We start from the raw sequence: 26173 nt of genomic DNA, 5'->3' as shown, positions 1-26173 counted from the left end.
CAGCAGCTGGAAATGGTGCTCAGAGGTGGGAGTGCAGTCCTGGGCTTGCTCTGATGCTTCGGGGCAGCATCTGTGTTTTCATAATCTTATTTGGAAAAAAATCATCATTTCTGGCTTTAAGCTGTAATGGGAGAACTGAACAGCAGAGGTAATTCTAAGGTTGTGATCTATTGCTCTTCCATTATCCAGGCAATTCCAAAGTTGTAGTGGGCAAACGGAATGGGGTTTTCTCTTTTTTTTTTTTTTTTTATTTTTAATCATGTAGGTTTGTGTTAGAGACCAGTGCAGCCTCTCAGGCTGCAGATCTGTGTATTTCTGAGCAGAGCAGCTGGATCTGTGGATTTAACCAGGATAGAGGGCAGAGGAGCTGCAGGATGGGCTGTCCAGGAGGAGGCTGTGCCATCCCCATCCTCGGGGATTTGAAGGGCTGCTGGGAGGAAAGCCCTGAGCAGCCAGGTCTGACTGGAGTTGGACCTAAGCCCTCTGGAGTCCCTTCCCACTGGGATTATCTTAGAACCCTGTGAACTGTGTGGAGCAGATATTTTACTAAACATAACTGAGACATTTTACAGCTATTATAAAGGCTTGCTACTAATTCGTGTGTACCACTTTTTTTTTTTAAATTTTTTTTTTTGGCTGACCTCTGAGAGTCCTGAATGAACCCCTGAAATTAGGAGAGGGAAAACATCAAGTTGATCCTGTCTGGAATGATCTATTTATTCTGGTGTGGCTGCCAAGCTGAGAGTCACAGTCCCATCTGTCTTGCAGCACTGGCCAGGCATCCCAGCTCATCAAGGCAGGCACTGAACAGAGACTGAAATGTAGCAGTGCCAGAGAATTTACTGTTGAGGTAAAAGCTGGGAAAACATGGGTGACTCTCACAAAACTTGGCAGAAACACAAGGTTACTCTGAGGATCACAGGGGCTGCCCCAGGACTTCAGTTCCTTGACTGTTATTGAGGTGTTGGGTGTTTTATTCTCTGCTGGAGTGACAACAGAGGTGACCTCTGAGGAAAGAGGAAAATCAGGTCTCCTTGTAGATTCTGAGAGGGGAATTGTTTCAGTCCATTAAGCCTGGCATGGAATGCAATTCCAAAGAGAAAGGAATGACCCTGCAGCAGCCAGGGCTGTGCCAGTGGTGGAGCAGAGGCCGGGATCAGCCTCCCTGTGATGGCTTTGTGTTTGAAGCAGCAGGGAAGAGCAGCCAGCACAGGGCTGCGAGCAGGGAATTCATTCTGCTGGAGCAATGAGCCAGAAAAATTATCTATGAAGAAGGATGGTTGTAAGTTGAGGTGGTTTGGGATTTGTCAGGGTCACAGAGTGATTTCTAATAGCCCACGACAGAGGTTAATCAAGACCAATATGAGCACTTTGCAATGTGCAGTTAAGAAGCAAAACTTGTACATTTGCTGTCTAAAAAAGACCTTAGAAATGGTGTACAGTATAGAGCAGAGAATTTGACTTTAACTCTAGTAGAGCTTACATCAGATGGCATAAACTGATTGTAGGACCTCTCTCTTCTTTGGGGGCTGGGATGAGATAAACTTTAAGGTCCCTTCCAACCCAAACCATTCTGTGATTCTCTGATAAACTTGGATAATGTTGCTTTTGGGAAGCAAAGGCAATATTAAATGGTTGCATCTACGTAAGAGATCGTAACTTCATCTCCCTCTCTTTATTCCCAATAAATTATTTAGGATAAACTGTTGGTGATACAGTGCTGAAGATACAATCCCAGTCCAGCAGTCCAGGACTCATGGACAACACAGCCAGTTACAGAACACATTTCTATTTTACTACTTGAGCCCAATTAATATCAAATGGCTTGTTAGCAATTAAATAGCTTATGTTTAAGTATTAAAAATGCTTGGGAGATAAATATTTGAGGAAAAAGGCTATTACAGGTGCTTGCTCAGTTTAGATACTTGGCACATCAATTTATGAGCCTCTTTACTGTGAGAAACAAAAATGAGTCAAAAAAGTAAAAGCTTTTTCTTGGTAAACAAATTCTGTTGTTTCTCTCCCTTGTCTTGAATATGATATTGTCCTTCAGCACAGTTTACAGTAAATTTGATGTGAGACACCCTGCCTCATTCCTTGTTCCACACCAGCAGTTCCCCTGGGTCTCCCTTGGCCATGTGGGTCTCTGTGGTGGAAGTCAGATGAGGAATTGGGTGTGTGTCCCTCAAGGTCCTCTCAAGATCTCTGAGTAACAAATGAACAGCATTAAAAGGGGGCAAGTAAGGCTTCTGGTAGCCTGGTCACCTATAAAGGTCTATGTAGGTCTCTAGCCAAGATTTCACCTGTGTTGCAGCAGACCTTTGGGAAAGAACTTCTTCACTGCAGCAAATACTTCAGCAACGCTTAGAATTTTAAAATATTTGAAATTACCAATCACTATTTATATTCTTAAGATAGTGATTTTCACAGAATGGTATCTAAGGGAAGTTTAGAGAAGTAACGTGACGAATAACGATGAGAAGAAGCCACTGTGGGAAAAATGGCTACAACATTGTGAAGGTCAAACAATACACAGTTCATCTCCCTGTTGCTGTGGAATGATCATCAGAGAGACATTTGCTACCCCCGTTTTCTCGGTGGTTTTGCAAAATTGCAGTGTCACTCCCTTCTTCTTTCACAATTAATCCAGTCTGTGCATTGTCTGCTGATGAGTGAAGAAATTTCAGCAGCCTGGTCTGGTGGGAGCGTCCCTGCCCATGGCAGGGCTTTGGAACAAGATGAGCTCAGTGCTTTTTCCCAACTTCCTAAGTTCAATTTTCTCTCATCATTGCACTGTTCTTCCTTAATTCTTGGATTACATGACAGACAAGAAAATATGTTCTTGTTTAGTCAAGGGAAAAATTACACAAGTGTTTTTATTGCATGTCTTTATAAGCAAAGTGTCTTCATACACACTACAAACATAAAAGAATTCTACAAAAACAGTACTGTGGTATTTATTAACATAATATTTTCTTTCCCTTGATTCAGTGCTGATGCAAAAACCCCATCCTTGCTCTTAGGTTTAAATCATGCTTTAATTAGGTCGTTATAAAATCACCTGTGACTTTATTAATCTTGCAAAAAGAATACTTGTTTCCTGTACATGGTGGCTGGAGAATTGTGGTTTATATTTGTTTAAACTGCTTGTTTTGTCAAATTAAGTGCTTGAACTAATTAAAGACATTTTTGGGGATGTCTCAGCTTTGGTCTAATAAATGAAAGGAACAAGAAGGTACACATAGACACTTCTTATTGCCCATAAATTTGCACTTATTGCAACTGTAAACTCTGGAATGTAGTTTTATGGCTCCCATTTCATCAAGAACTATAGAGGCTGTTACTGATGGTAGATATTTGAGTAAGAGCAGTTTTGAATTTTGGGTTTGATTGCTTTTAACTGTGAATTACACTGAAGCTGCTGTAGTCATTATCTTAAAAACTATTTAATTAAATGTAAGTATCCAGCTGTGTGTATTTTCAAAGAGCCAAAATGCTTTAAGATCTTGAAGAGAAGAGCAATACATATATATATGATATATATATATTTGTATCACAGGTTTAGCAAAAACCTTTCCCCTCAGTTCCCTTAGAATTTTCTTACTCTGGGGTATTTCATTTGCAGCCTTAATGATTGTTTCAGTCTCTATTTCTTGGGTGTAATTTGAATTTCTGAAATAATAAGCAGGAATTAAGGGCAGGACTCAGCCAGCACGATCAATATGCAGCGTGCCTTGGGCAGGGAGGGGAATGGAGACTGGAATCCTGCTCTGCCTACAAAAGAGGAGCAAGTCTAATGTGCCCTGTCTCTTCTGTCCCCTGCCACCAGACAGGAGCTTATTTTTTCCCTCTTGATTTTCCTTCTCCAGTCTCTCCTGGTCCTAATTGCGTTTCTTCCTCTCTGAGAGACCATTGTTCTCCTTCCATTTCCACTGCAGTCCCCATCCTTGTGCCAGATCGATAGCAGAGCCCAATCCAACTCTCTCTCCTGTCATTCCCTGTCATCTTTTCTTTTCCACGATTATTCCCTACACTCCCTGTCTGGGTACCTGTCTTTCCCTGCCCACCTTTTAACTCAAGTCATCACTCTTGGACTCCTCATTTGTCAGTGCCCTTAATTTTTCTTTTTTCTTCTCCAGAATGAGCTTCTCTCTTCTCTCACCTCCCTTCCCCCGGCTAATTTCTCAGAAATCTGCCTCTTGATTGCCCCTCTTTTTCCTCATTTCAGTGGCACCCAGTCTCTTAATTCAGCCCTGCTCCCCTCAGATGTGTGAATCCTCAGCTGGTTACACACACCAGCAAGAGCTGAGCTCAGGCTGCTGCCCAGACTTCAGGCATGGCTCTGAGTTAATTATGTGAGTTAAGGAGTCAGCATTAACTTGGAATTTCCTGGCTTTTGACTTCTCTTTTCACAGCTTGATGTTTTTGTAATGCTTTGTTTTTTTCTGGTACTTCAAAAAAAAAAAAAAAAACAAAAAAAACAGATGGGGAATAATGAGATAGCAGAATGTGTAACCCTGACTTTGGCAAGTCTGCCACCCCATTGCCTCAGCTCTCAGGGCTGTGTTATCCTGGGTCCTCCTGAAACATTGTCCCTCCTGCTGCCATGTGCTAGAAAACCCAAAATTTGGTGTCTCAGAACCACAGAACCATAAAGGTTGGAAAAGACCTCCAAGACCATCAAATCCAACCTGTGTCTGATCCCCACCGTGTCACCCAGCCCAGAGCACTGAGTGCCACATCCAGTCATTCCTTGAACACCTCCAGGGATGGGGACTCCACCACCCCCCTGAGTGCTGAGCACAGAGGGCAAATGATGGGAGTCTCATCCCAAAGCCAGCTCAGCCACCTCGGGGAGGTGGCAGCTGCAGACAGGTCTCTCAGCAGGGAACACATGGCCTGCCAATGGTGTCAAGGAACAAGAAGAAAGAAAAGCCAAATAACTGAGGTGACAAGCTGAGAGACAGCCAACAGGGAAGGGTCAGCCCCTGGGCAGAGCAGGGAATCGATTCACCAACCTCCGAGATGCATCTCACTGATTTTCTGCAGTACCCTGACAGAAACCAGATACTACAGTGATAGCTAATTTAAAGGTATCAATAGACAGTCACACTCCAATCTCCTGATTCCCAAACCTTTTCCATAGTCACACAGTCACCCTGTCCCTCCCCAGCTCCACGATATGCTGAAGCTCTGTGGTATCACACACGTCTGCTTTGAACTGTGACAGGCTGGGGCTGTGCAAACCATTCCCAAGGTATGGTGCAGCTTAGGATATCCCAGGAATGATTTCAAGCAATTACACACATGGATGCAACTGTGCACAAAGGCATTTTTTTATGAGCGTTGGAGATTTACTGAAGGATGGAGCTCTGAGAGTCACCACTGGAGCACTGCAGGTCAGCAGGAGGCTGCATAGCTGCCCTGTATTCACATCCCATCTCAGCTGCCTGGAGGAAAAAGGGATGAATTAAAAATGCTTGATTTGAATGGAATTTCATCGCTCTGGATGTTTTAAATGGAATAGAATGAATTTGTCCCTGGAAGGTTCAAAAAACCTGTGTAGATGTGGTGCTTAAAGGGACATGGTTTAGTGGAGGGACTGGCAGTGCTGGCTTGATGATTGGACTCAATGGTTTTAGATGTCTTTCCCAACCTTAATGATTTTATGATCTCAGAAAATACGTGATAAAGTAATCAGGGGTTAGGGTGTTGTTGAGTCCTTCTGAAATGCAATTAGAGAGATCCTGTTCATGTTGTGAACAGCACACCTTTAATCCTGAACTATTTCAGAAGCTCCATTTGTGTGGTTTTGTGCTCTGCATTTGCAGGAAAGCTGCAGCCTAGGTTAATAATATAGTGGCAGTACTTCACAATGCTCTCCAACATACAGAAGTAGCTATTAAACTGTCAACAGCACTAAAAGATGATATTTTGATGGCAATGGATAGGAGCCCCATCTTCCTGCTCGTGCTACTCAACATTTCTGTAGCTTTCAAGCACAGTCAAGCATAATTTGTCACTGACTTGCATATGTGACATTGTCTGAATAGGGACTCTGAGCTACAACCGTGTCAATCAATTCTTTTTCGCAGGCAGAACTCTCGTAGCACCACTAGCCAGCTATTCCCCATCCTTCTCTGTACCTCCTGCGCTCGTTCCTGTTCACCATCCACCAGGAGACCCCTGGAGGAGCTGCAGGACATGCCAACTTCCCAGCTGAAGTTGTTCTGCTCACATTGACCTGCATAATCCCCTTCCCAGCTGCAGCCAGAGATATCATTATATGGACAGAGCGAGGAGCACATTCCATCTCGGTGCATCCTGCCGGGAAATGTTTCCAAAGGCTGAGCTGGCCAATATCTGCCTGGATATCTCCTCCCTTTCAGCATAACCTTTCCTTTAAAGCTGCACATCTCCTAAAGGACGTTTCCAACGTTTAGTGCAGGTGAAAACACATTTGTTGGCCGTTGTTCCAAGCCCACCATAGGAGGGGGTGACCTCAGCAGTGATCTCTGTAATCACCGCCTCGAAACCCTACTGCACCTGCAATCTGGAGGAAACAGCAGATCCTGCTTTGTGCCAAAATCAGGCAGATAATCACAAACCCTTCTGTCCCTGCTGCAGTTTTAAGCTGGTGATCAAAGTCTTAAAAGTCACTCAGTCTTGTCCACATCACACACCAATTAAACTTGTGTTTTTCTCAGTCTGAACCAGCCTAGAGTCAGAATATCAGAGGCAGAAATAACTTTTACTTATAAATTCTCAGGCAAAAATCAAATTATTTCATGTCCTTGTTCCCCAAGTTGTTTTTCTCTCTTGTCTTGACTGGAATAATGAGAAAAAGGTGGGAGGAAAGCGCATCCACCTGGGTTGTTCTAGAGAGGCTCAGCAGCAAACATTTTAAAGTCTGCCATGAAACATTCATCAGCCTCATTTGCATCACACTGTAATGGTTCTCTGGGTGAAATCTTCAAATCAGGGCAAATTTTTTTTTTTGATTTAGAGGTTACCAAAATCACTCCATGGAGCTGATAGGAAGGTACGTGCCGGAGACTTCAATGAACCTCGTGAACACAACACGATGCTGAAGGGATTTAAAGGTATTTGTCCTTAAGTTCTCTGTATCTTCAGTTCTGAGCCCAGTCCTTTATTTTGCTGTTTGTTTGGCAAAGGCATGTTTTCTAGAAAGGTATCTCAGAAATGTAGAGGTCACTGGTGTACTCAGGACATTTTTGTAGTAGGTAATCAGTGTCTCCAAAAAACTATGTACCTCAAAAGTACTTCTGTCTGAGGTATTTTCTCCTTGTAAAGCCCTTGGTGCATTGTAATCAAGTTAACTCTCAATAACTCCTCTGACAGCAAACCAGCTTGAATCACATATTTTTAAGACTATTTTTCCTTTCAAACAACTCCTTCCTACAATTTTGTTTAGAATATGAGGATCAAAATACAATATTTTGTATTAATAGCAGTATCAGATAAAATTATCTAAATCTTTGTTTATAATGCATTATATAGCTACATAGGTAACTGATTAAAAATCCTTCATTGTGTTCAATTATTAGTTTCGTGATCAACTAATCAGAAGGAAGTTTATTTTATTGTTATTATTTTCGGTTATAGTAGCTATGCAGACAAATGCTGAGGAAAATAATAGTGCTCCTGCTGATTATTTAAAATACTTGCAATAAAAATTAAAATATCACCTTCAAAACTTTTTAAAAATAACCCTCCTCTGTATGGTTGTTTTTTTAAAGTGAATTATGAATTTGATGGCTTTCATTGTAGGTTTTTTTCCTCCATGTCTTGTACTCAGAATAGGAACATTTTGGCAGCCAGGTGTTAGTTATTTAAAAGCCCAAGAGGTCATTCCAGAAATATGTGTGCACTTGGAGCTCTCCTCTTAACTTTGCTGGGGAAGCACTTGGAAACAGAGGAGCCCAGTTCAATATTTAAGTGAAGAAAATGAAACATTCATGTGCCTTAGGCAGATATTGTTGCTGCAGCCAAACAGGTTGAGGAGGCACCACTGAATTTGCATTCCGTGCGTTTAGGGATACAAATTCTCCCCCCCTATCAGACTAAATAAATCAGCAGGCCCGGGTTTTTATCATCGCAGATAACCCTTGTTAATCCAGCGAGTTGTTTTGGTTTGGTTTGGGTTTTTTTTTCCCGGAGACAAAAGGCTGGAATGAATTGCTCCATTGGAGCTGCCGGAGCAGGGCGATGATGCGGGAGGTGGGAGGGTGAATTATTCATGCCCGAGCTGGCACGTCCTGGCTTTCCCTGTCACCGCTGCAACAAGTGGTGGCTGTCCCCATCCCGTGTCCCTGGAGAGCCCGGGATGCCTTCGGGAGAGGGAGCAGCTCCGCGACCCCGCCGTGCCCGACACGCCCGCCTGGATTTCCAGGTTAAGCCCTGCGCAAAAACGACCCGGGAAACGCGGTCCTTTGTAACTCAGATGTACCTGACCATAAACTTCGCTTCTTGGGAGAAGACTGCTTGTTTCGGTGAGTTGGGGCAACTGCTGATGTTTTCTGAGCCTGCTGTAAAGTCTTTTCTCTTTTCACACGTCTTTCCAAACACAGTCTGCATTCTTTCTGATTTTAAAGTGACTTAAGGAAGCCTAAAAGAGGCAGGAAATACCTTTATTTTTAACTCTAGAAAGTATGTAAGCAGTACTTATAGAGCTGACACAAAAGTTATGATCAAGCCTTCCTAAACTATCTTGAACTAATTAAATTTTCAAATCCCTGTAGCATGCTACTAAAACAGAATATATTAATGTTCCAAGTCTGACTTTTCCAAGCTGAGACTAATGTAATTCAGTGTCACGTGCAAGAATCCGAAAGGAGTTTTATTTCCCATAAAAAGTGTTAGTTCCGTGTTGGAAGTGTCACTTGCATTGTTGCTCTTTATTCAGTTAAAATACATTTCTGACTGGGTTGGGAACAGGAAATGAGACCTGCATTAAATCCTTACCCTGAATTAAATGTTCTGTTGTGTCATGAAATGGTGGAAAAACTTTGGTAACATGGTTTTCTTAAGGATAGGAAGGAGGAATATTTTGTATGTAAAGGGTATGGCAGTGATGAACTGAAGGAAGCTTCACCACTTCTTTATAAAGTGAAAAACTCCAAAGTCTTTTGCTTTATTAATCATTATCAGCAAACCTACCTGCATTATTTGTTTCAGTGGTCTGAGTTCTGTTATTTTTCAGCAGTGATATTGTCAGCAGTGCCTGGGAGCTCTCAGGTAACTCAGTACTTGGCACAATTAAGAAAATTGATATAAAAACAATCAGCTCCCCAGAGCAGAGGCCATGGGTAGGAGCATGAACGTGAAGTGAATCATGAATGAGTCTTGATTGTGGATAACAAGGCTCTCTCTCTTTTTTATTTGTTTTTAATTGCATAGTCTAGATTCTGCTGCTTCTGCTTTATTTTCTTTGTTTTGATCACAGAGGCATTTTATTTGGCATCCAAAAACCAGCCAAAATTTTGAAGGGATAAAAGTACAGCATAATGATATCTAGTGCTGACAGTAACTAAATGCCCTTGGTTTTAAAGGGAAAAAAACCCCCACAAACAATCCAAGAGGTGAAAATAGGGGTATGTAAACAACAGGAGATATGCAAACAATGGGTGTAATCCTGCACTCCTTAATCATGGGAGTAATCCTTATTCGGGAAAGTAATCCTGTTGCTCTGAATAGCCTCCCATCAGTAGGTGCTGCAGCACAAGGCCCAGCTTTTCCAGGGAGATAACAGCGTTTTTACCTGGTTTTGTCTGCAGTGCAATTTTTAGCAGCGCGGCTTTTAGCGATGTGTTTGAATGCATTAGTGATAATATTAAATTAGACTTTACCAAATGTCCGGTTTGCCTCTGAAAGGATGAGAGAGAAAAATGGGATAATGGATTAGATGTGTCAGGGAGAAGGTGCAAACCCCATATATTTTATTAGAGCTGTGGAGTAGCACTGCTCACCCTGTTGACCACGTTTTTGCAAATCACTTTTTGGTTCCATGAGATATATATATGAACTTTGCTTTTTTTTAGGGTTTTTTTTGCAACTTTAACAAAAAAAAAAACCAAACACTGTGGCACCTGATATCTCTTAAGTATCTCTTGAAGGTGATGTTGATAAATACTGTCCATCTGATTTCAATACATGGGGTTTGTGGTAATGCCCTGTGAATATTTTTACTGCTGTTACGGTTTGTGGTCTCGCCAAAATAACACCTGCAGTTCTGCCGTGGAAATAACCCATTTTAATGTAAATGTGCTGGTTGTGTTGCCCGTTTTATCAGCCCAGCTCAGCATTTCTGAGCTCTCCCCCTCCCAGGCCGTGTCCTGCTGCCCTGTAATCCAGGATGGGGCTGGGGAGCACCTGCTTGCCCTTCCCCGGGCGCTGCATCTGCTAATGAGGGAAACTAATTACTTAAAAGCTTTCAGCACAATGGGGTTGAGAGGTATAAATAGTCATGGAGTGCTCGTGGTGCTCTGCAGGCCCTGGAGCTGTGCTTGTGCTGATGCCAGCAGTGGTGCCCTGGATATGGGTGTGGATGTTTCCCTCTGCAGTCCTTGATGCTGTTAAGATGCTTCCCGTGGTGGGATATCCTCTTGTGAGCACCCTGAAGGGACCCAAATGGAAGTGAAGTAAAAAGGCAGTGGTTCCAGGTGTTATCAAAAGCTTCAGTGAAGTTGGTATTAAGTGCCCTTTTGGCTTTTTGGTGGTGGCACTTGGGAGATCAGGAATGAGCTGGTTTTCTTTCGTCAGCTTTGTTTTGTGGCAAAGATTATGGTGGTTTATATTTGAAAATTTGCACAGAGATGGGACACAGGAACAGTTTAGTGCTCAGGGTTCATGGCTCTCATGGACAGGAGGGTGCTGGAGGCAGTAAAATGTCCCCAGTGCCAAGAGGTTGGAATGTCAGACTGGCAGCTGCTGCCAGGGACGGACTGGAGTGGTCCTTGGCACAAGCATTTCCTTTCTCACTCCACAGAGAATCCCACCAGGAGCATTAAGTCTCTCCAGGCAAGTCCCCTTATGTCCCCTGAACCCTGCCCATGTGGCCAGTTCCTAATCCTTGGAGAATCCCACAAGCACTGGTTGCACATCAACCTGAATTTTATAACCACACTTTGGAGGGTACTTTTTTATCCATCCATTCTCCTTTGCTGAATTGTAGAAAAAATTTCACATAGCAGCTATTTTTGTTAAAAATCTCCCTCTGGCAAGGGGCAGAGGTCAAGTGGCCATTTTAAATTTTACTACCTTTTGTGAATTTTAGAGGTGGCTGTTCGTGCAAATTTGTTGAAAAGTCTTTAAAACTTGGCCAAAATGTGCTCTTCTGGTGTCAAAAATCATGTGTGCAGCCTGAGCTGGGGGTTTGTGTGTGTGTGTGTCTGTAGAGGTGACATGACATTCTCATGTCTCTCTTCATTGGGGTTAGGGTTGGTGGTATTTGGTTGAAGGTTGGACTGGATGATTTTGGAGGTCTTTTCCAAGCTGATTGATTCCAGGATTAGAGGATGCTCATGTCTCCCTGCTTCCCACACAGGGCAGGGGGATGTGTAGTCTCAGCTATTTCCACAGGTGAGAATCTCTGTGAGAGCAAATTTCTGTTTGTGCCTGTTGGAAGGGATGGTAGGAACAGGTTTTCCATGGTTTGACAGCATTCCCAAAGGAATGTTGATGTATTTTGCTGCCCTTTGGGGCTGGTGACACAGACCAGCAGTGCATCGTGGCTGTTCTGCCTGGCTATGGGTGTTGCTGTGGTGGATGGTCTTTGCTGCATCAACACAGACACGTGTTCAGATTTCCCACTGCAAAAGTTGCATAAAGAGCAGTTAGGAGACGTTTGAAACAATACCAGCATTCAGTTCTAAATCCAAATACTACACAAAATAAAAGGCAAGTTTTAAAGTCCAGGTAGAGGAAACATTCTGGCTGTTGTTGTGCAGATGAGAAACTGTGGCAGAGAAAGGAGGACTGGAAGGATGCAGCCTGCACAGGGTCTGGATTGAGCAAAGGGCCTTGGAAAGATCAGGGAAGACTTGACTGGTCCCCCAGGTCACAGCCACATGGCAAACTTCATCTAACACAGCAGGGGTGGGCACTGGCTGTGGAGAGGAAGACATGTCCCATGGTTCTCCATGTGTTCCTTTGCTGTAAATCCCTGTCTGAGAGCAGCCATGCCTGGTGGAGCAGTGTTAGTAACACTGTTTTCCCTGTTTGTGGTCCAGCAAAACCCACACCAGTATCCCCCCAGGGCAGTTTTCAAGGGTGTTGAAACATTTTTCTTGTTTCTTGAGACATTTCTGCCTCTGTGTCTCTCCAGAGAGGGAGAGGTGAGCAGAAGACAAGTCACTCTCAAACCTCTCTCTGTGTGTGTGGTCCCAGGCTCAAACATGCCTCAGATTTGTTGTGCAACACCCATGAATTACAGTCCTGTGATGGTGTAACACGTCAGTCACACACCTGACACTCCACTGGGAGCAGCTGGGAAAATTTAGGGAAACTACTGTCAGGAATGTGCAATGACCACTATTTTGAACGTGGATTATCTTTTCTCCCCTCTATGCAAAGTATAAACAGCTCTCTTAGAGTGTTGTCTTGTTGGTGGTGTGTTACCACCATTAATAATTAGGTTCCTGCATAGGGATGTATCACAAACAGCTGAAAATACATCTTTGCTGCCTTTATACAAACCTCTCCTGATGATTCAAGACCATCAGTGCAGGATTTATAAGGGACAGAGCACCTAATGGTGCAGAACAAACACACAATAAACAGTGATGAAATTATTGCCAATCACTTTTGCCATCTTTTGGAAGATGAAGAATTGAGTCAAGAGAATGTGGATGTATTTGCCCTTGTGTCTGTAGTGTAGCACAGGATAAACATACGGGAAAAAGAGAAGTGTTTATAGCAGCTGCGTAATATCTTCATGCAAATTTACTGAAAAATCCTTAAAGCTTGGCCAAAATGTGCTTTAGAAGGGTTCAGCTCTTTTGGTATCAAAAATCACGTGTGGAGCAGCAGGGGTTGGATTTTTTTCTGCATACCAACTGCACATGAAAGAGGTGTTTTCTGTGATCACTGACATGACATCCTCACATCTCTCTTTGTCAGGGTTAGGGTTGATCAAAGGTTGGACTCAATGATCTTGGAGGTCTTTGTGGGTGCTCTGGAGAACCCCTGGGCTTGCATCTCAAATCTGTTTTAATATAATGGATTACATTTATTTTTATGCTTCCATGGATTTAGACTTCTGGTGTCTCTTAGAGGTACAAACACATAAAATAAAGCTGGGAGGTCGAATACAAAACATCTGGGAAGATTGGGAAGATACCTGGCATGGCTTGGCTTGGCAGTTCCCATGGGAAAGCAGGGCAAGGCACAGCCCATGGCCACACACAGAGATGAGCTCTCTACACTCTCCTGCCTGCTGTGCCTTCTGAAACCACCAACTGCTGCTTTTTGGGTGCTGAGGAAGAGCATTTAAAGTTATTTTTAATTATTTTTTTTTTCCCAAGAATATCAGACCTGAACAGGCAAAGTTCCTCTGCAAAGTCTTACAGAAAGGGGGTACTTTTCTGTGTGTGTAGTAAGTTTTTGTTAACAGGTCACCTTTAAGGGTAGATTATACTGAAAACAAGGTTTAATCAACGTTATGTGGCTGGTTCTCACTTTGCTAAAATTTTGTTCAACTCTCTTCTTGCTCAAGTGACTGAATAAAAGTGAGACACCCAGTAAATTCCTGACCTTCATTAGTGGCACTGTGCAGTGCTGCAAAAGCAGAGGAGCTGTCTGCAGGGAGGGTCTGTGCCAGCCTGCAGGTAACTGCACAAAATATCTCCATTTCTAAAAAAGGAATGGGAGAAATGGGATTTCCTTCTCACTTTCCTTGTCTGGAATTGGCTGTGGATACACAGTGTGCATTGTGGCACTGGGTGTGATACACAGAGAGGGCACTGAGGATGGATCTCTTGTACAATCCTCCCCATGTGGAATAAAAGAGTTGATGTCATTATGCAGCCTGAGAACTGCCTAGTGGCAACAACCTTTGCTTGGTGAGCCCATAGCTAAATAACCCAAAACTCTTATTTCCCTATTTTATCCTCTTTTTGTTATCTTTTTTATTTCAGAATTTCTCAAGGCTGAATTTTTTTAAGGCGAATGCTGCCTCGCTTCAGGTTTTTTTTCTCCCTTTTTCCTCTTTCAGTCTTCTTTTTCTCTCTGCATATTGCCTTGAACAACAGCTCATGACCTACTTCTGTCTTTTAATTGCTGCCGCAATATGAATTTTAATTCCAGCTAGAGTCCAGATGTACTGAGGATACACAGCACATGCCAGGGCCAGTGCCATTTATCTCACAGGCCAGTATTTCCCAGCCCTTTGAATTCAGGGACCCCTTAACCTCTCTGAAAAAATATCTAAACCCATCATCACACATTTCACTGCTGTCTGGTGATGGGAAATGGAGATAATAACTGTTAATCTAAATGCTAATATGTATTTTCTCTGACAGCTTAGTTTGTTTTACTGTTCTTTAACCTCTGACTAAAAATATTAATGGAGATGGATGTGAATCTTGTGTTTGCATCCCCCAGTGCCCAAGTGAACCTGGCCATGGGCACTGACAATTTACAGAAGCTTATCTCTAGGGGTTTTTTATATAAATTATTATTAGACTTGGATTTTTATTATTATACTTAATATCTTTTGCCTCTTTTCATTGCTATTTTTTGGGAATTGTGGACATTAGAAGACAAGTGGGTCATTGAGAACTGTAGGTATTATACATGTGGTAGAGATCACAGCTCGATGAGCAGGGTGTTGGGTTTAACGTGCTCCAAGAGAGTTTTGTGAACTTTGTTCACAAAAAAAATCTCTTTATTTATTTCTCTGCACTTGAGGAGAAACACTGGCTACATGCACTGCATTTTGAGCATCTCACAGATTTCTCTATCAGTGGATATTTTGCTATTTTTCTTAGCTAAGATTTCCCTTTGCTTACTCCCTGAAATGGGTAGTGAAGGCAGGTTATCCAGTATGTCTTCAATTAAATTAATTCCACCAGAATTAAAGCTAAACTTGAGAAAGGCTTTAATTTTAATCATTCTACCAATGTAGCTTGTGAAGGACTCGGGGATCCTTTGGGAGGGGAAAAAAATAAAAGCACATATAAAAACGTAAGCTGGTTTAGGATTGGTAAGATCAGATCTTGAAATTCTGGGATAGATTGTGATCACGTGGCTGGGAGAAACCCAGGGAAGGCCAACCCATGGAGGGGGATCTTTGCCTTCACCTTTACAGTGTCCTCTTTGCCGTAGATACTTGCCAGACCCTGTTGCTTGCTAATCACTGCCAAGGAAGGGTTTAACAGCACAGATGCATCAAATCATTATCCCAGTGATGTATGACAGGTAGGATGTTTTTGCAACCTGTTCTCACAGCAGACATAACGTTACTGCCTGATATTATTACTGATACTTGATGTACAGGACAACTATATTTAATTAGTTAACTCCAGTGTGTTTTCTGCCAGAGATACAGCGAGCAGGAAGGAAAATCACCTTCTTGGAGAAATGCCTCGTGGCAGGATGAGTGAAAAAAGCAGATAGGAGAGTGTGAGAGGCAGAAATTTAGCACATTAATCCTGAAGACCCTCCAATATCTGTGGAACCTTGTAGCTGAGAATTTGGAACACAAGCCAGCAGTTTAGCTGTGAAATAAAACTCTTTAAAGGACACTGTCGTGATATTACCTAGAAACATTTTAGAACAGCAGCTTAATCCAAATGTTTATGGGTAAGGCAGCAGAGAAACGCTCCTGTGCTCAAAGGAGAAGTACTTTTATGTTTGGGAAAACGACCTCTTCCTTAACCAAAGGGCTGAAGATGTGCCTTAAACACAACATTCAGCCATGGCCCAGGGAGTCATCCCTGACACAACCACACTTATGTCTCCTTGATACCTACATTCACAGTGGCACCACGAGGCCGTTAAATAAAGTTCCATCTCTTTTGCGTGCTCTGTAGAGGCAGAGACCGAGTTTTGCATTGGTCTCTTGACTCCCCTTTGAGTGGTTGATGACAATTTCTGTGCTGCCATCCTGCCCACAGCCAAAACCTCCCTCAGCAGCAGCACACAAAGCCTCTCACCAGCAGCTGAGTTATTAGAAATAGCTTTCATGTACTTCTGTCCTGTGGGAAATGTGGGCTGGCTTGGTTACTGTACGTGGGAGGAGGATGCAGGAGCCAAACACCACTGCAGGTCCCTTTTCTCTCGCAGGTGGAAAGATAAAAGGGCTTGTAAAGGGGTCTCTGAGCCCTCTTCCATAAAACCAGAGGGGATTTTCTTGCTCAGAGCCCGTGAGGGGTGGTGAGAAGAGGACCCACTTGCATTTCCAGCACTGTTTTCACCTGGTGAGGCTGGTACAGGGAGCAAGGGATGCAGCAGGACAGGACCACAGCTCCTGGAGCACTGGGCTAGTGGAAGGTGAACCTGCCTGTGGCAGGGCTGGGGAATGAGGTGGTCTTTAAGGTCTCTTCCATCCAAAACCGTTCTGGGATTCTGTGATTCTTGCAGTGCTTGTTTGGGGCAAGTCTGACTCCTAAATTATGTCATTCCCTGCAAACCTCTTCCTGATTGAACAGACCCACACTGGGAAGGCTTGGGGAAGCCTCCAAGGGACCAGAGCTGAGTGCAGGGTTGATAAGCTTGTGGAAAGCGAAAGAGCTGTTTCGGTGGCTCCTTCCAGGAGCTTGGGAAACAGAAAGGTCAGAAAGAGCCAGGAGGGAGAAACCTGAGGAACAGCTCAGCGAGCTGCGAGGAAACCTGGGCTGCTGCCTGCGTTTTACAGGCTGGGAAATGAAGTCCTGCCCTGGGTCTGGGAGAGGCAGAGAAGGGAAGAGTGAGGAAGGGGGGTTTTCTCACGTGCTGGGACTGCCTTTCCAACCTTTCTAGCCTAGATGGTCATGGAGTTCTCCTGTACTGTTGGGATCTTCAGTGAGCCGCTCTGCCTCTTACATCCAAACTCCACTTTATTACTTCCCATGTTCTTTCTCTTCCCCTTGGTGCTCCTCAGGTAGCAACTGCGTTTCAGCTTGTCTCGAGAAACCAGCAATAATATTTCCTGAGCTGATTCCTTCCTTTAATTTGTTGTTCTGGTGTCTGACACATCCTGCTCGTACAGAGCTCTCTCCCTGGACTCCAGAGTCTCTCTGCAGTACAAGTGTCTTTAACGCCATTTATTTTAATCAGGGCTTCCAGAATTCAGTAATACTTCAGGCCAATTTCCACAGTAAGTCTGAACACATTCAGCAAAAACATGTGCAGCCAGCGATCAGACATAATTGCCAACAATTTCACACCCACAGAATCCTTGCTTGCCTCCAACATTCCCAGATCCCCATCTTTCCCATCGCTGCTTCAAGCAGGGCTCTCCCAGTTGCTACGGGGATGGAATTTTTTATGCACTTCTCTGTGAAATATTTTGAGCAGAAAGTGGAGAAATAACCAGAGAGCTGTATGGGTAATGTTTTCTGTATTAAAGTGGAAGGACCAAACTGCAGTGAGAAGCAGATCTCCAGAGGTCTGGAGGCCTGGTTTGACACAGGTACATGCAGGCATTCAAAATATTACTTGAATCCGTGTCTGCTGCATTTAACTGGAGCTCTGACAATTACAGGCTGTCACAGGAGACTTCCACTTCCACTCCTGGCTCAATTACTGTCTCCTGCTTCTCATAAATTACCACTGCTGTACATAGTCAAGTTCATCCTCCTTTTTTCTTTACTATTCTAAGGAAAAGGGAGAGGCTGAACTTCTACCACTCGGCATCAAACTGAGCCCAAGCCTCAGATGAGCTCTTTATTGCATTTGAATTAAATATTTTTTCAGCAAAATTGTGGTGATTGATGCACTGAGTTTAAAAAACAAGCTTCCCATGCATATTGGCATTGTTGGTGTAGGAGTACCTTAGTACATAAAGGCTTAAAATAACAAACATACCTAATCAACTGAGGTCCTCTTAAAATTTCCCAGACACAAATCAGTGCTAGACACGATACTTTAGGACACCACGAGCTTATGTTATTGCTGCTGTACTTTCCATAATGCATTCTGTTCCTCACCCAGCCTAATCCTTGTTTTCCTTTTTCCCCTGCTCTCATGTGCTGAGAAGATGTTTCCATCGGGCTGTTCGTGACTCCTCGTGATTTGTTGATTGCAACTCAATAACGTCTGAGTAGCTCCAATTATTTCTTGCACTTGCTGTTTGTAGTGACCTGAGTGTGTCTATACACAACTCCTGAATCATGGCCAGCCCTGACTCTCAAACGTGTCAGGCAGGCTCCACTTCCCGTGTAAGTGCTTCCCTTCTCTTGCTTCTCTGCTTTTCCAACTGGGATTGCACAGCCTGATTGCCAGAAAGGCTATCAGCAGAGGATCATCTCTGGAAGTGCTCTCCTGTTGAAATGAAATTCCTCTAAACCTGGGAAACTGTGAAGTGCACACGCAGAGCTACTGGAGTAGGGGATGGGTTGCTCCCAGATGACTTGTAGAAGTGCTTAACTGAGCTGCAGGAGAGAAATTCCTCCATTCAGGCAGTAACTCCAAAAAATTCCATATCTTTTAGAGATTCCTGCCATGTTCCTATGACTCTGCCCCTCTTCCAGCTCAGGTGTCTCTGCCTCTGAGACGCCCAAGTCAGTTGGATTTGGGCTGATGCCTGGAGAGGTGAGAATGGATTTGGCTTTGGGATATCAAGGATTGAGGTATGGGAAAAATGATAGGAGGTTGGGAGATGGGAAATATTTTAGGGTCCTGGGTAAGGATGTAAGGGTTAGACACAGTTTAGTAGAGGAAGAAGCAGTCGATTCATGTGCACAAATCCTCTCCAGGAAAAAAATATATCTGTTTAATCAGTTTAACCAAGGGTGATAACACAATGTTAAAAACCAGGTGGCAATGGGATGGAAACCTCATGGGAGAAATAGGGTTCAGCAAACAAGGCTGTATCCCATGTTACCTGCCCTGGTTTGACAACAGCAGAGAGAATGTCTGGGCTGCCCTTCCTGGCTCTTATGTTTTCATGTACTTTGTTAAAGTACTTTCTGTTGTCCTAAATGCATGAGCAGCTCCTTGAGGAAAGAATTCCTGTGAGCAGTGGATTGCCTTCCCCACTCCTCTGTGTGCTTTCTTGCATCCTATGAACCCTCTGTTGTCTTCCCTGCCCCACCCTCCCACCTGACTGATGAGTTTGTTCTGGGAACTGGGAAAATACACTTTGGAATCTCAGGCCTAGAGTCCATCTCCTGTTTCTTTGTCCCTTTAATGAACCATTTATGTGTAATTAGAGAAACTACCTGAGACACCTATTAAGAAGGGGTGGGTTTGAGCTGCAGGTTATAAAATCTGTGAAGAATCATAGAAATATGGCATGGTTTGGGTTGGAGGGGACCTTAAAGCTCATCTCATTCCACACCTTCCACTAGTCCAGGTTGCTCCAGCCTGGCCTTGGACCCTTGCAGGGATGGGGCACCCACAAATGGCATTGCTGATGCCCTGTTTCAAGGGGGCTCATTAACTCCCCAGCGCTGTTTCTGAAGATGAAAAGTCTTCTTTTCACAGTGCAGGATTTTTAACTGTGCCCTGGCTAAGGATTACCTCAACCTGCTATAAATTGAGATGTTTCACTAATTGGTTTCTTGGTTCATTAGCCAAACTGTGAGTATGAGGGAAATGGAGAAGGCTCAGGATGAATTTCCCTTGCAATCCTTAATTTAAATGGTGAATAATAATTTAGTGTTGAACAAAACACGTTATGTGATTTGCCGTGATGGAGATAATTTTTTTACTTTGGAATCATTTGCCACCTCTAAAGCTTTGTGGGAACATTATCCTCAGCTCTGCCTCGTTCTGATCTGATGTGACACCAGGTAGAAAGTATAATCATTATAGTATAATGTAATAACCTCAGAATTTACACAGAAACAGTTTGTCATGGGAGGTTTCTCCTCACATATTATTTTAAGTATTGAGATAAGAGGTTAAAATCTTTCAAAGTCAGTTTTGCTGCCGTGGATGCTGTGGCTCTATTTCCACTTGAGCCATGTAAGTAACAAAAATACATAACAAAAATATATAACAAAAACACAGTGTGTCCCCAGTTTACTCTTTTCAACACAGTGCACTCAGCTAAAAATCAAAGATTAACTCTGAGCAGCTAAAAAGGAACAAATTCTCCCGATTCACCAAAGCCACTGCTGTAGAATTCAATCTGTTTTATGAAATCCCTACCGTTGATTGTTATGGCGTGACCGTGGCACGGGAGGTCATTTGTGAGCACTGAATTACTGGTTGTGTGACAGGAAAAAAAAGAAGGCTAAAAGCAAGGTTAAATTAAAGAAGCTGCTAGAAGCTATTTATGTGGGATGAATGGGTATTATCTAAATTAATGACAGGAAACCTCCAATTAGCAGAATATTGATGCAGAATTACAGCTTTATAAGGTAAATACATGTTTTCTCAAGCCAAAGGGAATGTTTATCCTGCAGCTGTAATGGGGTTACAGGTAGATGAACATTTTCTGTGTGTTGGGGCACTGTGACCTCACTGCTGGTTTGCTGACAAATCTTTGCAATAAATCTGTCATTGTTTCCTAACATCAATAGGAATATTAAACTTCTGACCTTGCTCTCCAGACTGTTATCCCAGAATATGGGATGGGCAGGAGCCTTGACTTGCTGCTTTGTGTTTCAGTGAACAGCTTAGCTTTTATTTTAGAGCAGAGGTTTCTTTTTCAGCCCAGTGTATGTTGGTTTGGCATCAGTTAAGTGTGAGGTGGAACCTCTAAACTTGTTTCTGTTTTGTTAATTTATACAATTCCTCTGTAAATATACATCAAAGAGAACTGCAGCTCTGAACTCCTTTTGCTGTGGCATTTTTTTTGGTGATTTATACATGATAAATAATTGTGTAATGGAGTTATTGGATCAATTTACTTCTTGGGAAGGGTAGAATTTTCTTTAAAATTGTCTTTATGTAAAAAGGGGGTTGTTCAAGGCCAGGTAGGACGGGGCTTGGAGCAACCTGGGATAGTGCAAGGTGTCCCTGCCCATGGAAGGGGGTGGAACTGGATGGGCTTTAAAGTCCCACCCAACCCAAAGTATTCTTTGACTTTATGATCTCCAAATTGTGTCTTCTCGTGGTAAAACACTGCAGTTGTTCCCATTTGTGAATACTTGTAGTCCTCCATTAACTGTGTAAATATATGGTCTGCAAAAAAGCAAATTAAAAAAACCCAAACCAACAAACAAACAAAATACCACCCCAAACTCCCAAGACAACGATGACCCCCTCTTCCCCCTCCAAATCCATCTTTGCATTATTTCTTAAGGTCTTATTTTCCTAAATATTTCTAAAGGTGTCTTTTATCTAGTGATGGGAGCACGGTAACAGCACTGGGCCAGAGCAAGGATCCAGTTACAGCCTTATCCTGGTTCTGGTTATTCAGGTTCATGATTTCACTACATGCTGTGCAGAAAAATTATCCTGTAACGTTCCCACATCTCCTCCTATGCATCTTTTGAAGCTGTTTGTTATTCTTGTCCACCTCTACTGTATTCCCTCTCTTTTGGCTTCTGCTGACAAGTCTCAACTTATTTAGTGCCAGTATTTTGCACTAATGTTCCCTTTTCTGGGCCATTCTGGGAAAATATTGGTTCTTAGTATAGTTCTGCTGTTTTAGGATGCAAACTGAGTTTAAGGAGATTTGGAGGCCCTGCTGTATTTTATTTATTTACCTGGTTTGCTGTATATTTTCCTTGGTTCTTGGCCGTGCTCCTTTGTCAACTTGGTCTTCTGTCATTTCCACATAATTTATATTGAGTTGATTTTTTTTATATTCTCCACTGATGTATCTTAATCCCATCATATTTTTGAGATGCCTGTGATATCGATATCCCTCTTTTTTTCAAATTAAGCTGGCATTCTGGATTACTCAGCACTTTTATGCTATATATTCTTACTTGAACTCACACACTGTATTGCTTTGATTGCTATTTTTATGCTCCAGGTACAAATGCAGCTTTCCTTGTCTTCACTGTTCTTTCAAATTACTTTTTTTTTTTTAACCTGAGATTTTTCTCTCTCCACTCTGTCCAAAAATTCAGAGGCTTTTATAACCAACTTTTCTTCAGATTTTAGTTGGGGAAAAAAACCAACATAAAAACCCATGAAAAAAAACCCACCCAAGAAAACTCTCTCAACTTTAAAAGCATTAACTGTGCTGTTCTATTCTGGTGTGGATGAGCCAGGCTTCCTTTGCAGCCTGCTCCTTATTCTTCAGGGTTTTCCCAGGAGACTTCTCTATTTTCCTGGTCTCCATTGCATTTTCCAGCACAGGGACTGTGCTATTGGAGTGGGATTGGGGGCTTTTTGTGACAGTGTTTCTTGTTTTTTTCCTGTATCCACCTTGTCCTTCCCAGTCTGTCTGACTACCTGAGGAGAGATTGATCTCCTCCTGAAAGCTGAGGGATATTTCCAACACACGTAATCGAAGACAAATACTTTTATATATGTAGTTTGATCCAGATAAAGCACCAGCCCACCTTTACTTTCATTCATTTTCCCCTACCTTTGATCCCCACTGCTGTTTGTTTTACGTTTCTAGCAAGAGACATTTAGCAAAGGCTTTGGATATAAGATGAATCCTGCAATCAGAGCCTTTCCTCATATTGTATTTTCAAACCAAAATCCTCTTGAAAGGTCACTTGAAGGCTTGAAATACTGGAGCATTTAGATTGCTGTTGATTTTTTCTCACAGTGATTGACTGGCCATCGAGCTCATCATGCTCTTCTACTAAAAACAGAGTAACTGGTTATATTTTCGTTTCCTTGCAAAGAATTTTTCCATGTTTTATCATTCTGTGATAGCAGCCTCTGAATGTTTAACTCAAAACCATCTCCCCAGTGAGGTGCCATGGTGACCTCTTTCATTTGGGGGGCTGGTTTGTGTGAGGTGCCTTTTCTTGAGTGAATTGTCTTGGTTTTCATGGTAATAACATGGTTTCAGTTGTGCAGTTGGCTGTGGATGTGTTGTCTGGGACATTGGTTTGGTTTGATATCCTTTCAACAAGTTTGTATGAAATAAGGAGTCGAGTTCTCAGTCCTACAGGCAATCCCAAATGGTGGATAATTTCAGTATAAATAACATTGAATTGACTGAGGAATAGCTGAAGGTGGTTCTTTTATGAAACAAATAAACTAGAAATATAGCCCCCCCCACCATCATACATGCAAGGATCAAATTTCTTCTAAGACTTTAGAGAGAAGTTCTATTGAAGGTTTGGCAAATTCTTCCAGCAGTGACCTGCCTAGACATGAGTTTGATGCCGTTTTAATTATTCCTTTTTAAGCAGCACGATGAAGTGTGTGAACTTCCATGTGTCGTCTCAGTACTTTTTTCTCTTTGCCATCAGTTGGTCCACTCTCAGTTCATACTCATAAAATACTTTTCCTCTTAACTTCCAGGCTCTGAGGATCCAGCTCTGCATTGACACAGTGCAGAGTGTTGAGTTATGGTAGAAAAATGTTAATAACAGTCAAGGAGGGTTTTTTTTTTGGCTTAGGAGAAGATAGATCATGTAAATGAGGCAATCATTGCTGAGAAGCTCACTTAAAATCCTTCATTTCTCCAGTACAAAGAGCCAAACCTTTTAAAGGAAATGGAAGATGTGAAGGGCTTTATGGGACTCAGTAGCAGAAATATAATAGCTCTGTGTATCCCCTTTATGCAAGTGTGGGGTTTTTTTTGTAATGAGTGAAAAAGTAAGCTACATATTATTTTTGCAAGAGAATTAACTTTTGTTTATGTAAAGCAACCAGTGTTTATTATAAATTATGGATTTAGAGAAACAGATTTCAAAAAACTCATCCTCTCTTGGATTTACGATGGGCGTGATGTGCTTGATTTTCACGACAGTGAAATAAAACCATATCCTCAAAAAAAAAACCACCACAAACATTCTTCAATTCTTACAAATAATCTTCTATTCTTATAAATATTCTTCAATTCTTACAAATATTCTTCAATTCTTATTAAATGTTCTTCAGTTCTGGATAATCCTGTATCATCTTCTATTTGGCAGCCTCACAGCAGCTGTTGGCTCAGTGTCTTTTGATTAATTCTCTCCCTGTTCCAGGGTGTATTATACCTAGTTTGTTTAGTGAAAGGGAATATGCTTCATATTTAAAAATCCCTTTTAATACAGTTACTGCATCTTTGCAGATTTAATTAGGTCTCAGTCCCTTCCAAATCACGGAAGTCAGAGGTCCCATCTCACTTGTCCCTGAGGCATCGTTACAAAACGTCCCCAGACAGACTCGAGTTTCCAACTGATGACTTTACCATATAGGGGCTAATTACTCCTAATCTTACACATTGATGAGGTTGTATTTTATGTCTCTGAGCCCCTGAGACTGTAGCTGCCAAATTATCCTCTCCTGTAAAACACGGGTTATTTCTCCATTAAAGGGCCCGGCGTCGCAGATGACAATCCCTTCCTGCCAGGCTCCCGCATTTCAAACCCTAATTATTCCTGGCACACGGTTCCACCCGATGAGCCCTCGTTAATGCACGTTATGATCTGGGATAAGCTGGTGGTGCCTCGCTGGTTTAAGCCAGGGAAAGGGTGAGCAGAGCGAGGGAGGGAAGGTGGGCCCTGAGTCCCTTGGAGGGATGTGGGAGCTGCAGCTGGACTGACTGTGCCCCTCACTGAGCCCTGCTTTGAGAGCTGCCTCTGGCATTTGATGAGCAATAACCCCCATCAGATCTTTCAAAGAAATGACTCAACACTTTCACCTTCTGCGAGGGGGGGAAAAATGTCTTTGGAGTCTGTAAGGCATGAAGGTGTTGGAAGCCTAATCTAGTATAAGCTGCCTTCAGCCAGCCCTTTTAAGCACCAGGGAAGAGAAATGAATATCTAAAAAGCAGCAAATAACGACAATTGCACTCTGATTTCCTGGCTACGTGTGCTGGAGGTCAGGAACACAAAGCTGTTTATTTCTTCACACAAAGCAGAGGCTGTTATCATAACCTGCTGTAGGCACAGGTACTGGGAATCCTTCAGGCAGGGAAATATTGCATTTTATTACAGCACGGCTTCACACCACATAACCTCTCCTCCCTGCTTCTTCCTCTGGTTGTTTTGACCCAGCCTGGTGGAGCTAACCTTGGGGTTGGCTCCCAAAAACAGGAGTTTATGCCTGGAATCTGAGCATGAATAATTTGGGTTTAGTTCATATAAGATCTTAATCCAGCTCTGCCAATAAGTAACCACTAAGTGGAAGCTTTGGTAGAAAAGAAGAGGCTGGGAGGAATAAGGTTTGGAAATGGTGGAACTTTTCCTTGTCTGGTTGCAAGGCAGTCGTTCACTCCTTGACTTAGCTACTACTTTGTAAAAAGCAATAGGGAGCTAACCTGGCAGTGCTCTCTGGGGGGAAAAAACCCAAAACCAAAACCACAAAAAACTCTCCCAAACAACAACAAAACCCCAAACCCTCCACCTTGGAAATCCTGGGAAAATCCAAGTGTTCTTACAATGGCTACCACAGGGAGAAACACCAAGGCATACCCAAGGTACAGAAACATTTTGAGCTCATTTCAGCACTTGATTTAAATATAGAAAGACCTACATAAATTAGAAAAATCCACCTGCTGGTGAATTAATAAACTTTCCTTAAATGTTGAATGAAATATATAAATCTACGTTTTTATATCTATCAGCATTGAATTTCTGGCCAAGGTGTTAATCACAACATTCCTCTAACTAATGCAGTGACACATTCAGAGTAATAAAATGGTTCTAAATCAATATGACATGGAGCAGACTGATCTTCCAAAATGGTGCTTTCAGTTTAGGATATGAGAAACTTTTTTGCTCTTTTATTTAAAATAACATGAGTGACAGAAAATTTTGGTTTCCCTTTTTTTTTTTTAATCATAGATAACTTCTATCCCACTAAGCACCCACAAAATATACATACTTCTGAGTGTATTTTAATTTGCTTTTGCTTTTGAAAAGGCACTGTCCTGGAAGCCTGGGTTTTAATCTGTTTAAGGAGGACAAAATCTTTAACCCAATGCCCTTGCAGG

At 42.5% G+C, this 26173-nt stretch overlaps 1 protein-coding gene across 2 annotated transcripts in view; it reads left to right on the top strand.

The window, feature by feature from the left end:
* The first annotated feature begins 8311 nt into the window (after positions 1-8311).
* The window catches only part of CUNH10orf90 (chromosome unknown C10orf90 homolog), a 64709-nt gene continuing 46847 nt past the window's right edge, over positions 8312-26173 (top strand). For both annotated transcript variants that reach the window (XR_007627422.1, XM_050305347.1), the window contains exon 1: positions 8312-8513. Coding sequence is in view for 1 of the 2 variants with exons in the window: in XM_050305347.1 (XP_050161304.1) it covers positions 8348-8513 (166 nt within the window). In the remaining variant the exon portion in view is untranslated. The remainder of the gene's footprint in view (positions 8514-26173) is intronic.

This window comes from Myiozetetes cayanensis, unplaced genomic scaffold (assembly GCF_022539395.1).
Source record: "Myiozetetes cayanensis isolate MyiCay16 unplaced genomic scaffold, myiCay2020 scf10, whole genome shotgun sequence".
In the NCBI taxonomy this organism is placed as follows: Eukaryota; Metazoa; Chordata; class Aves; order Passeriformes; family Tyrannidae; genus Myiozetetes; species Myiozetetes cayanensis.
The sequence above is the reverse complement of the archived record's forward strand: the minus strand, read 5'-3'. Positions and strand labels throughout refer to the sequence as shown.